This window comes from Podarcis raffonei, chromosome 8 (assembly GCF_027172205.1).
Source record: "Podarcis raffonei isolate rPodRaf1 chromosome 8, rPodRaf1.pri, whole genome shotgun sequence".
NCBI lineage: Eukaryota > Metazoa > Chordata > Lepidosauria > Squamata > Lacertidae > Podarcis > Podarcis raffonei.
The window spans coordinates 64,286,928-64,299,378 of NC_070609.1; the positions used below are offsets into that span (position 1 = coordinate 64,286,928).

A 12,451-nucleotide genomic window follows, 5' to 3' on the forward strand; every position below is an offset into this window, starting at 1 on the left:
ATTTCTAAGTGGGTTCTTGGGCACATCAGAAATGGGAACACGTGACTGTGGCGCCACTACCCTGGAGAGATTTTGTGAGGTTTTGGCTGCCAGTGCTGCCTTTCTGGCAGTGGCAGAGGTGCCCACAGGGGCCATTTCGCCCCACGCCACAGGTGGGCTGGCCCTGCTTGGGCATAAGAAAAAGTTGGGGATCCCTACCCCTAAGCCCATACCACCATCTCTCCGTAGAGGGCAGCAAAGGACAGGGGAAGCTTTTGGTGCGGACATCTATTCTGGCTGTGTTTACATGGCAGACTGGAATCCAGACAGAACCACACAAGGAGAAATGTTATAACAACTTTCACCGTATTTTATTGAAGGAAAAGTGAATGTACAAAATATTGCCAGATTCCTTTGCATTTAATCTTCTTCCTCCTCCTCCTCTTCATCCTGGTTGATCTGGAAATATCGCAACTCGTAGCTCTCCTTGCTGTTGGCGACCACGCGGAGCCAGTCGCGCAAGTTGTTCTTCTTCAGGTATTTCTTGGTGAGGTACTTCAGGTATCTGCGGGAGGAACAAAGAAGCAGGGAAGCAAACTGACTGCGGCCCCCAAATGACGTCACCAGAAGCCGCTGGGTCAGTCGCACGCCCGGTTCTCGAGCTGCTTAAATAATTCAAGCTGAGTCAATGGCAACAGGATCTCAGTCGACCAAGATCCCCAAAAGGCATGATATCTGCAAATGTGGGTAAAATCTGGGCAATCCAAAAAACCCTTAGCTTTCTTGTCATTTTATTTTTTATGAAATCACATTTCCAACTCCGTGTTTCTGGGTGTGAAGGTGAGTTGACGACCCCGACTGAAATCTCAAAGGCTTAGAGGAAGGACTCAGTAGGACACCCAGAGGGTAAGGAACTGGTTTCATGGGCTTGCATTCTTCAATACCCCAAGCCAAGAGAAAAAAATTATTCAAGTCTGTTAAATGAGCAGTTTGGCTTCATTTATACATGGAATGGGAGGGCCTGCATCGCCCTAAAAATATTTTTGGACTTTCAACTCCTGTCAGTCCCCACACAAAGCAGCACAACAGAGCCTTTCTAACCCTCCTTCTCACTGTACTCAAATCTTGTTTTAAACTGCCTCCATCCTGCCCTCCATGACACCACCTGCTCACTTTACTCAAACTTACATGTTTTCCTCTCAATGTTCAGGTTGCAAGGTTTTTAGCTGGGGCAATTAGAATAAGATCCACTATTTGACTATTGATCCAAACCTTCAAAATGTACTTTATATAACTGACTTTTTACCTTTATTCTTTGTATACCGCATTTTGTTTGTTTTATTGCTATGGCTGATGCAAATAAATATTCATTCATTCATTCATTCATTCATTCCTCTCAGTGTTACTCCATCTCTGCTCTACTCAAACCTCCACCATTATTTAAAACCACTTTTGTTCTTCTATCCCACCTGGACTTCACACAAATCCAGGATTGTGTTGCGACTACAAATCCTCAAACAGGGGCTGCATGATAACATTTTTATTGGAAATGTTTTATCTGTAGAACTGTTGTATATTGTTTTCACACTTTTTTGGTTCAAGGCTTTTTAAATATACAGTAGAACCTCGGGTTACGTTACCCTCAGGTAACGTAAACTTCAGGTTGCGAAAGCGGCAAATCCAGAAGTGTTTCGCTGCGTGCGCATGCACAGAAGCAGTCTACCGCTTCTCCTCCGGTTGCAAAAACCTCGGCCAGACCTCCAGAACGGATCCCGTTCGCAACCAGAGGTACCACTGTAACTGTGTATTTTAATGTTGCATCTCGCCCAGAGACCTTCCTTATGGTAAAGTGGGGAAGTAATTAAATAAACAAATAAATAGCCCTCTTCCACTATTGCACCTCACCAACTGGTAATTCAGAGGCAAGATTTCTCTGAAGATGGATATTCTAAATAGTCCCTATGAATAGCAGCCATGAATAGATTTCTCCCCACCTCCTCCTCCTCCAAGAATCCCCTTTTAAAGGCACTCATCCCTGTGGCAATGAGTAAAATGTATTGTATGAAGCAGCACATAAGCTTAATTGGGTGATCCTCTTTTCTCAGCCTGCACCTGCAGCCAATTGTATAACACAAGAGGGCCAGAGGCCCCTTTAAGTCAAAGCCACCCCCACCCCAGTCTTTTAACCCCGCGTGGCTCCTTACCTCTTGGAAAAAGGGACCTCTGAGGTGACTGTGATTTTGCTTTTGCTTCTCTCGATGGTCACCACACCCCCACCAAGGTTCCCAGCTTTCCCATTCACTTTGATCCGCTCCTGCAGGAACTGCTCCTGCAAAAAAAAATAATAAAAATAGGAATGTCTGTTTAGGAACTGGCACCCCAGTTTAATTTGTTTTTTCCTCTACCCTCCCCGTCCCTTTTCCCTTGCATGCTGCATTTTTTAAGGTTGTAAACCTGCAGGAAGGGACTGTCTCGTTTTAAATGACTGTATGCTGGCCACTCTGGGAGCCTTTCTGCCTGAAAAGTGGATAACAAATGCTCTAAAGAAACAACAAGCACTTGAAGAGTGACTGTTATGAGGCGATGCCTAACCTTTTATTTATTTTCAAGAACATGTTTGTGTTGCCATTGCTCCCTCTAGGAAGATAAAGTCGGTGAAACTGGTCCCACCAATCCATTTCATCCCCGCAACAACCCTGCAAGACAGACTGAGAGACAGTAACTGATCAAAGATCAGTCTGTGAGCATCATGGCTGTATAGGCAGGGCTTTAAACCAGTCTCCCTGGTCTTAGTCCAAAATCCCGATCACTAGACTAGGTAAAGGTAAAGGACCCCTGACAGTTAAGTCCAGTCACAGACGATTCTGGGGTTGCAGCACTCATCTCACTTTACAGGTTGAGGGAGCTGGCATTTGTCCACAGACAGTTTTTCTGGGTCATGTGGCCAGCATGACTAAGCCGCTTCTGGTGCATTGGAACACCAAAACCAGAGCAGTGCACGGAAATGCCGTTTACCTTCCTGCTAGAGCAGGACCTATTTATATACTTGCACTTTTTGGGGGCGTGCTTTCAAACTGCTAGGTTGGCAGGAGCTGGGACCAAATAATGGGAGCTCACCCCATCGCGGGGATTCAAACCACCAACCTTCTGATCGGCAAGCCCAAGAGGCTCAGTGGTTTAGACCACAGCGCCACCCGTGTCCCTTGCGACCACTACACTAGCCTCCCCCAAAGCTGGTGTCCTCCAGAGGCTTTGAACTATGGATCCCATCAGCCAGCTGCAGTCCCAAAACATCTGGGGGGCACAGGCTTGGGGAAGACAAAACTGGAGATGCAAATGTCCTGAAAAGGGAGGCAACACTGCCAATTTCTAAAGGTCTAAAACCCAACAAAGGTTAATGAGAGACTTCAACATAATTCTCACAAATGTTGAGAAGAACCATGACCCATAATATTCATCTGTGAACAATGTGAGGTCACCAGCCAATTAAAGGATGCCTAGATCAAGGATGGGAAACCTATGGTCCTCCATCTCTCGTCTTTTCTAGTCAGGGATGATGGGCCAACCACACCTGGTGACAGGACACAGGTTCCACATCCTTGTTGTTCTAGAGGGCCGTAGTTTAGCGCCAGAGCACAAAAGGTCCAGAGTTCAATCCTGGGCGCCTCTCATGGAAATCTCTCAGGCAGCAGGCTTGGCAAACTCTTCTCTCTACCCCAGACTGTGGAGAGTTGCTGCCAGTCAGTGCAGACCAGAGAAAGGGAGCCTGCAGCTCTCTGGCTGCCACGTGGCTTCAGTGTCCATTAGGCCCAGTCAGAATGGTCAGGGACGATGGGAGTCATTGTTCAGCAACAATTGGAGCAGACGTCGCCAAACTAAGGCCTGTGGGCCGGATAAGGCCCAAGGGACTCATTTATCCGGCCCGCGGCAACCCCTGCCACCCGCTACCGCTCTTACTGCTGCTGCACTGCGCGGCTGCCCACCTCCAGGTCAGAGGAGCACCAGAAATAGCTTGTGCGCATGCATAAGCGTTATTTGCATATGCGCATTATTTCCGGTGCACATCTGGGTTGGAGGAGGCCCGCGCACATGCGCACAAGCTATTTCTGGTGCTCCTCCGACCCGGAAGTGCGCCGGAAATAGCGTATGGGCACGCACTCCCCTGCCCACCGCGCGATCAGTGCTGGAGACACCGGCCCGAGGCGCGGTAAGTTTGCTGACCCCTGAACTGGAGGGTCACAGGCTCCTCACCTCTGCCTAAGGTGATTCCTTTCCCCCCACAAGTGATTAATAAATTTACATTTGAATAAATCTGCATGTATAATACAGACAATGGCAGAAGCAAGAAAGGATTTACGATACATAGAAGCCTTTGAAAGAATGCACAACCAACAAGGAAAAGGGACAGCCCACTGGGGTATCCAAACTACTGGCAATACTCTGAGAAGAGTCCTCATCTGAAGCCCTGGAGTGCTGCTGCCAGTCAGGGTGGAAAGCACTGAGGTGGATGGCCCAGCAGTCCGACTGAGACAAAGCATTAGTGCAAGCACATACCTAGTTGCTTTGTTCAGAGCTGAATGCATGCACTGCAGGAAAACGGCAGTGTCACAAGCAAACAGGCATCAGGCTTTGCCACACAAACTTCAGATACACACACATACACAGAGCTCCAAGATCTGCCCACTCCAAACCAGACTGTTCTAAAACAGGACACAAAGCAAGAATAAGGAACTGGTGGCCTTGCTGAGGCCATTGGACTACAAGTCCCATCATCCCTGACCAATCTGGCCACACTGGCTATGGCTGATGGGAGCTGGAATCCAACATTCTCTGGAGGGTACAAGGTTCCCCCACCCCAAACCAACAATAGCCTCCTGCAGGATCCAAAACCAGTTGCAACCAAATGTATGCAGCACGGACATGAAAAGAGCTTGCTGGATCAGGCCAGGGGCCCATTTGGTCCAGCCTCCTGTTCTCACCACGGCCAATCGGATGCCCCAGTGGGAAAACAGTAAGAAATAGCAGAGCAGAAGAGCACTCTCCCCTCCTTCGGTTTCCAGCCACAAGAGCACTTCACAAGCGTTACTGCCTCCGACTCTGGAGGCACAGCACAGCCATCACGGCTAGCAGCTATCGATAGCCTTGTCCTCCATGCTAGCTGCAGAGATCAGAGAGAACAGCAGATGCCCCAGTTATCAGTGTATTTGCAAGCAATTTGCAAACAGCCTTTTGACAGCCTGCCTGTCAAAAACACACTCCGAAACAGAAGCCCTGAACAAGATAGAAGTGCCTCCCATTTCCAAAGGTGGCATTAAAGCAACCAGATCTTCTGTTTGCAATCTGTGTGGGAGATGCGTTCAGTTACCCGCCTGGCTTCTCAGGGTAGCAAGTGCAGGCAGTTAATGGGATTCCAGAGGTGGTCGATGCCTCCAAGGGCCGGGAACTTACAAAGTTGGCAGCATCCATGATGCCATCTTCTACTGGATGGGTACAGTCTAGAGTGAACTTCAGAACCTGCTTCTTTTTTTTGCCACCCTTCGTCACAAGCTTCTTCTGCAGGAGAGAGAGAGTGAAAGGGAGGTTACTGTTGTTCAAGAAATCCTGGCACATGCACCAGAGAGGAAATTTTAAGGGCTCTTGTATTATTTTGACATGTTGAAAACCGCTTTAGCTATTTTCCTATACTTGAAATGCAGTATATAACTTTCTATAACAAATAAATAAAACTAATGTCTCACAGCCTGCCAAATGTAGGGGAGGGGTGAAACAGGCAGCTGTCCCTCCCCAAACCCAGATTTTTCATCTTGGCTGGAGTCTAAACTTAACCAAAAGATTCAGGGTAGATCACACTGACTATACACTGGTCCCTGCCACCCAAAAGGAGAAATTAAAGTACTGAGGAATGCAGTAAAGAGGTAAGAAATTGTTTTTCAGCAGATTCTTGTCCACAAAAGCTTGTCCCATAATAAATTTAGTAAGACTCTTTTGTTGTTTTTGCAGCAACAGACTAACACGGTTACCCCTCTAGTTAATAGCTTTAGATGCCTTACAGGAGGTGACAATAACCGTAAACATGTTTTCTTTCGCTATTGGTGCCCGACGCTCACTGCAAAAGCAGAAATCCTCTACGCAACATCAGGTGAGCCCCACATAGAGAAGAAATTGCACAACATCACATGTTTACCCAACCCCTTTTTTCCCCCACCCAACACCCTGATTTTGTCTCACACCTGTTGAATCTTTGTGCTGGCTCCTTGCCACTTCTCTCAGCCAATCTAGAAGTTCCTCGTCCTTAAACGCAAGGCTCTACAACCAGCTGCACCTCCTCTCAAATTTCCCCCCAATCTTTCTTGCTCTCCCCAACCTAAATCTTCTGCCCCTACAATGCCTTTCATGGTGACGATTCTGCTTCTGAAGTCGAAAACCATGTTTTAAAAAGTCCTTCCTAAAATCCCCCTTTTTTTCCTCCAAGATTGTCAAGCTGCCCCAGGGCCAACTCTTCTTTACTCCTAGTAGATTTCTTTTTATTGCCTTATCTGCTGCTATCCCATGCTTTAATTCTTCCTAACTCTGGCTGACTGGAAGCCTCCTGAGGAGAGTCCAGAAAGGGAGTGATGTTGCTCACTGGGCTTAGAGGAGCTCAGGCTAATCTACCTCGCAGAATATTTCTGGAAAAGAAGTTTGTCATTCGCCCTCAGCCATGACAGCAAAGAACGGAAGTGAGAGGCAGCATGTTGACTATCAAGCACTGGGGACAAACACCAGTGGGTGGCTATTTCCCCTTAATCCATGCTGGCCTAGCTATCTGCTGCAAGCTAGCAGGACCACAAGCAGATGATGCTAACTGCCCCCTTATCTGGTTGTCTACAGAGAGCCAGAAGCGACTCCAGGCAATCAAGCTTTGTAGAAAGCTGGCACCTTTTTCAGATTTTGCTAGAAAAGAATGTCAAAACACAAACACACCACCAGACCACTAATACACTGAATAATATAAATGAACTTGGGGCTGTAATCAATGCTGGTCCTACTCAGAGCAGACCCACCAAAATTAAGAGAAATTACTAATGCAGGTCCACTTTATAAACAGTCATAGGTAAAGGTAAAGGGACCCCTGACCATTAGGTCCAGTTGTGGCCAACTCTGGGTTTGCGGCACTCATCTCGCTTTATTGGCCAAGGGAGCCGATGTACAGCTTCCGGGTCGTGTGGCCAGCATGACTAAGCCGCTTCTGGTGAACCAGAGCAGTGCACAGAAACACCGTTTGCCTTCCCGCTGGAGCGGTACCTATTTATCTACTTGCACTTTGATGTGCTTTCGAGCTGCTAGGTTGGCAGGAGCAAGGACCAAGCAACAGGAGCTCACCCCGTCGTGGGGATTCAAACCACCAACCTTCTGATCGGCAAGTCCTAGGCTCTGTGCTTTAACCCACATACACAGTCATAGCTATCGCAAAGAATCCTGGGAACTTAAGGCTGCTGAGAGCTATTACAAGACACCCCTATTCTCCTTACGGAGCTACAATTCATAGTTACCTGGGAAGAGGGACTGTTAAACCACTCTGGAAATTATAGCTCCGTGACAGGCCTTGGGAGGAAGGCCACCTAACAACTCTTCGCACCCTTAACAAACTACAGTTCCCAAGGTTCTTTGAGGGAAGCCAGGGCTGCATAAAGTGGTATGAGACAGCTTTAAATGTATAGTGCAGACGGAGCCTAGGACTTAATTGGATGCAACCACTAACACTGCTATGTGTGTGAACAAACCTAACCATTTTGGTGGACTATAAGCAACTAAGCAGTGATCTAGCCCTAGATAGCTGGACTTCCCTAGTGCTCCAGCAACCTAGCTCAGTAACCTAAAGGCAAAAAAAAGACATTTAGTATGTGCACATACTAATCTTGTATACTACAGATCACATCTGGCACAAACTCTGCCATGGTTTGGGGCTTCCCTTGGGCTTGATCCAGAAGCAGCAGTCAGTGCAGAATGCTGCAGCACAATTGCTGAGAGGTGTGACTTTGTCCACATAAAACAGCTGTGCTCAGAGATTTGCAAGTTCAAGGTGTTACTGTACGAGCATACAGTCGTACCTTGGAAGTCAAACGGAATCCATTCCGGAAGTTCATTTGACTTCCAAAACGTTCAAAGACCGAATTTCGGCTTCTGATTGGCTGCAGGAAGCTCCTGCAGCCAATCAGAAGATGCGGAAGCCTCATCGGACGTTCAGCTTCGAAAAATAGGTCGCAAACCGGAAGAGTCACTTCTGGGTTTGCGGTGTTCGGGAGCCAAAACGTTTGGGAACTAAGCTGTTTGAAAACCAAAGTACAACTGTAAAGCCCTTGACAACTTCGGAACCAGTGTACCTGCAAGAACTCCTTACCCCATATGTGCCTGCTTGACCACTTCAATATGCAGAAATGACACTGTTACACCTTCTCCATTACCTGTTCTGCATTTGTAAAAAATCAATTTTGTTATGTGGCAGCACCTGCACTTTGGAACTCCCTGCCTACTGACATTGGGCAGGCACCTTCACTGTATACTTTTCAGTGTCTGCTAAAAATATTTTTTGTTTAGCCAAGCTTACCTTGATATCTAGAATGTTGATGTGTGTTTTAATTTGTTTTAGTTTATTGCTGATTTGAATGTTTCCAATTATTGTTTTTTAAATTATTTTACCAATAATGTTATTGTTTTATTCTTCTTATAAACAACTTTTGAGGTTTTCTACAATGAAAAGTGTCTAAATCTTAGGAAATAAATAAATAACTTGTGGCCGAAAATATAGTGTGCCTTTAGTCTGACCCCCCTGTCAATCAATTTCCTTAGGAGTTGATGTGAAAATATGAAGGTATGCCATCTTTTCATATAGTTTCATTAGATTTACTGTTTCAGCTTTAAATTTTGATATGGTGTGTTTTTTTGTTTTCTTACTGACTGCTTTGACTGTTCTGATAGAAAAGTAGTACAGAAGAAAGAAAGAAAGAAAGAAAGAAAGAAAGAAAGAATAAACACAGCAACCTGAGAGACAGAGTTTGAAATAGCTCTTATTGCAACCAAGAATTGGAACAAAATTGTGGCTAGGATTATATAGCAGGTTCAGCATTCTGCCCACTCTACACATTTTTTCTTATACAGTCATACTTCGGGTTACAGACAATTCAGGTTGCGTTTTTTCGGATTACGGATCGCCAAAACGGGTTACTTCTGGGTTTCGGCGGTCACGCATGCGCAGAAGCGCTAAATTGCGCTTTGTGCATGTGTGCCGAATCACAACCTGTGCATGCGCAGACGAGCTGCTGCGGGTTGCAAACGTGCATCCCACACGGATCACGTTCACAACCCGACGTCCACTGTATGAGTGAATAAGTGTCACCTGGCCATGTGGGGTGGTTGGGGGGAATTAATGGTCTAAATCCAACACAGGCAAGCTTAAGCCCATGAATTCTGTGACTTTACAGTGTTGGATATAGGCCAATGTTACTGGGGACACTGCAAGTTGGTGTTGGTCCCCATCTCACAGGCAGATTTTTCAATTTCATACCCAACGCAGCCACAAAGTGGTGGCCCATACAAGTTGGAAAGCGGACACTGGTGAATCCTGGACTGCCAACAATCAGAGCTGCACAACATGTGTGTCTGAACACATGTTCTATATATAATGTGACCTGGCTTCACAGACAATCACACTGGGTGAGGTGTGGACTGTACATAAAGCAGCAGGCCACGACCCTTTAAAGAGACTATTCTCTCCCCCAAATGCTTATGTGTAAATCAATGGCAAGGAGGGCCACACACACACACACACACACACACCGGATACTGTTGGGACTCTTAACTCCCATCAGCTCCACTTAGCATGCTCAATGGTCAGGGACGATGAAAGCTATAGTTGTTCAGCAGCCTCTGCACTGCATATTTTGGGTCTATGGACCACAATAAATTTGTGTGTGTGCTATGGTCCAGCAAAATCTGAATGTCTCATGTTGGCTACACCTGCAGTAAACTATTGATGGTTTGTAGTAAACCTATGGTCCTTCAGGTGATGTTCAACCTCCAGCTCCCATCAGCCACAGCCAGCATGGGCAATGGGAGTTGGGAGTCCAAAAGGCAACCATTGAGGCACCCCAGTTGAAGCCTCTGAGATAAACGGAGAGATAAAAGGGGTCTCTGATATAAAGGGTGCAGCAGGGCTGTGAGAAGGATGTGCACCAGGCATAGGCAAACTCCAGCCCTCCAGATGTTTGGACTACAATTCCCATCATCCCTGACTGCTGGTCCTGTTAGCTAGGGATGATGGGAATTGTAGTCCCAAACATCTGGAGGGCCGGAGTTTGCCTATGCCTGATGCGCACTGTGAGAACTGGGCTGGACTAGGTGGGTCCCTTTTGGCCCGTTCCAGGGGCTGCAGGGCTCTTCTCAGTTTTGTAAGATTTGTCAATGGAGCCTCCATAGACAGTGCATTCCACCTTAGAATGCTGGAGAGTAGAAGTGGGAGGAGGCTGTTGCTCTCACGTGCTGCTTGGGGGGGGTTTCACTTTGGGGCACCTAGTTGGTCACTGTGAGAACAGGACGCTGGGCTGGATGGGGCCCCCTTTGGCCTGATCCAGCAGCTCTTATGGGTAGGCCTCGCTTCCTGCGCTGTCCTTCTGGAGCCATATCCAAGAGCTCAGCTGCTCTCTGCACATGCTCAGGGGGGACATAGGGAGCCTACCCCGGAAAGTAACAAGGGTGCGGGTCCAGGGAAGTCAGAAATGCGCTTCATGGGGTGGGAGAAGAGGCTGAGGCCTACCTTGCAGGGAGGAAGGGGCAGGGGGAACCCCCCCCGGCCAGGTAGACTCCCTCCCCTCCCTGCTCCTTATGACGTCACCGCCAACAACCCCCCTCCGCTTCCTTAATACGTCACGAGCCTCACCCCACCACCCTGGACCTCCCTTTCTAGGCCCGACTCGGCCGGAGACTCACCGCAGGCGCCATGGCGGCAGCAACGAGGGGGAAAGAGAGAAAAAGAAGGCGGCCGCGCGCATGCGCCTACTTCGGCTCCGCCCTCCCGCCCACTTCCGCCCTTGCGTCAGGCGGCGTGCGCTTGCGCACTCGCCGCATAGGAGGGGCGGGGGAAGGAGAGAAAGGAGGATATAACCATAGAGACGAGCGGGTAGGGTGGGGATCGCCTTCGGCGTCCCGTCCTCTTAAGGACGCTGCTCGCGGAGCATGCTGGGAGGTGTGCCGTAAAGAGAAGCATGACGGGGAGGGATTGAGCAATACCTTTGGCCCACTTCCCATCCTGCTCCTCCTCCCTTCCCGGGAGCTGATGGGAGTTGTAGTTCCAGTCGCTGCTCGGAGCTACCTGAGGGGATTGAGACGAGGTTGAGGGGGAAATGTCATAAATAAATACCGTATGAAATGCATAAAGAGACTAACGAAGTATTCCACTAATTCAAAGAAAGAAGGAAAGGAAAGAAACTTTATTGGTCTCGTTATTCATTAAATAAAATAAAATAAATAAATAAATAAATAAAGTTTTCAAATAAGTTAAAAAGAATGTTAATGTAATAAAAAATTTAAAAATGCTCCAGATAACATAGAGCTGCCTCTCTGTTTCTTTATGAGAGCCGGTCATGCATATGCACTGATGTTCCCTGTATATTAACAGATATATATCCTTCTCAAGGTATTCCTCCCACATTCAAAACCATGGGTAGGCAAACTAAGTCCTGGGGCTGGATCCGGCCCAATCGCCTTCTAAATCCTTCCCGTGGATGGTCCGGAAGTCAGCATGTTTTTACATGAGTAGAATATGTCCTTTTATTTAAAATGCACCTCTGGGTTATTTGTGGGGCCTGCCTGGTGTTTTTACATGAGCAGAATGTGTGCTTTTATTTAAAATGCATCTCTGGATTATTTGTGGGCAGTGGCAGAGCTTCATGCTCCGGCACCGGGGGAGGGGCAGAGAGCAGGCAGGGGCGTGGGGCGTGTCCTGGGGGTGGGGCGCGTCACCTGCGGGGGTGTGGCGCCTAGTACAGGCGGGGGGGGGGGGACAGCAATGGCACCCCACCGGGATCGCACTATGGGGGGCGGTACGCTCCCCCCGCACGCCTCTTCCTCCAGCAGTGTACGTGGGGCATAGGAATTCGTTCCTTTCCCCCTCCCCCCAAAAAAATATAGTCCGGCCCCCCATAATGTCTGAGGGACAGTGGACCAGCCCCGTGCTGAAAAGGTTTGCTGACCCCTGTTTACTGTTTACTGTAAATACATAAATGGTTGTCTAGGTAGGCAGAACTCACTAGGAGAAAATAAGATCCGGTGATTGAAATGGGGGAGATTTACCTAACTTCCTCAAACAATCCACGAACTGAAACGAATTTAACACTTTTCCAAATTTTGCAATTTGCTTCTCCAGCTCTCAAAAATGTGTACAAAGATGCTTATATTAGGGGGTCGTGGTAAGCACACCTTTAAAATTGCTTATATT

The 12,451-nt window shown here is 47.7% G+C and overlaps 1 protein-coding gene across 1 annotated transcript; it reads right to left on the reverse strand.

Moving 5' to 3' along the window:
* Positions 1–328: 328 nt before the first annotated feature.
* On the reverse strand, positions 329–11,070 carry RPL22 (ribosomal protein L22). The gene is made up of 4 exons (XM_053400429.1): positions 10,945–11,070; positions 5,428–5,532; positions 2,184–2,308; positions 329–544 (listed from the first exon to the last, which is right to left on the reverse strand). The coding sequence occupies exons 1-4, from the start codon at positions 10,954–10,956 to the stop codon at positions 400–402; spliced, it is 387 nt and encodes a 128-aa protein (XP_053256404.1). The 5' UTR covers positions 10,957–11,070; the 3' UTR covers positions 329–399.
* Positions 11,071–12,451: the final 1,381 nt, after the last annotated feature.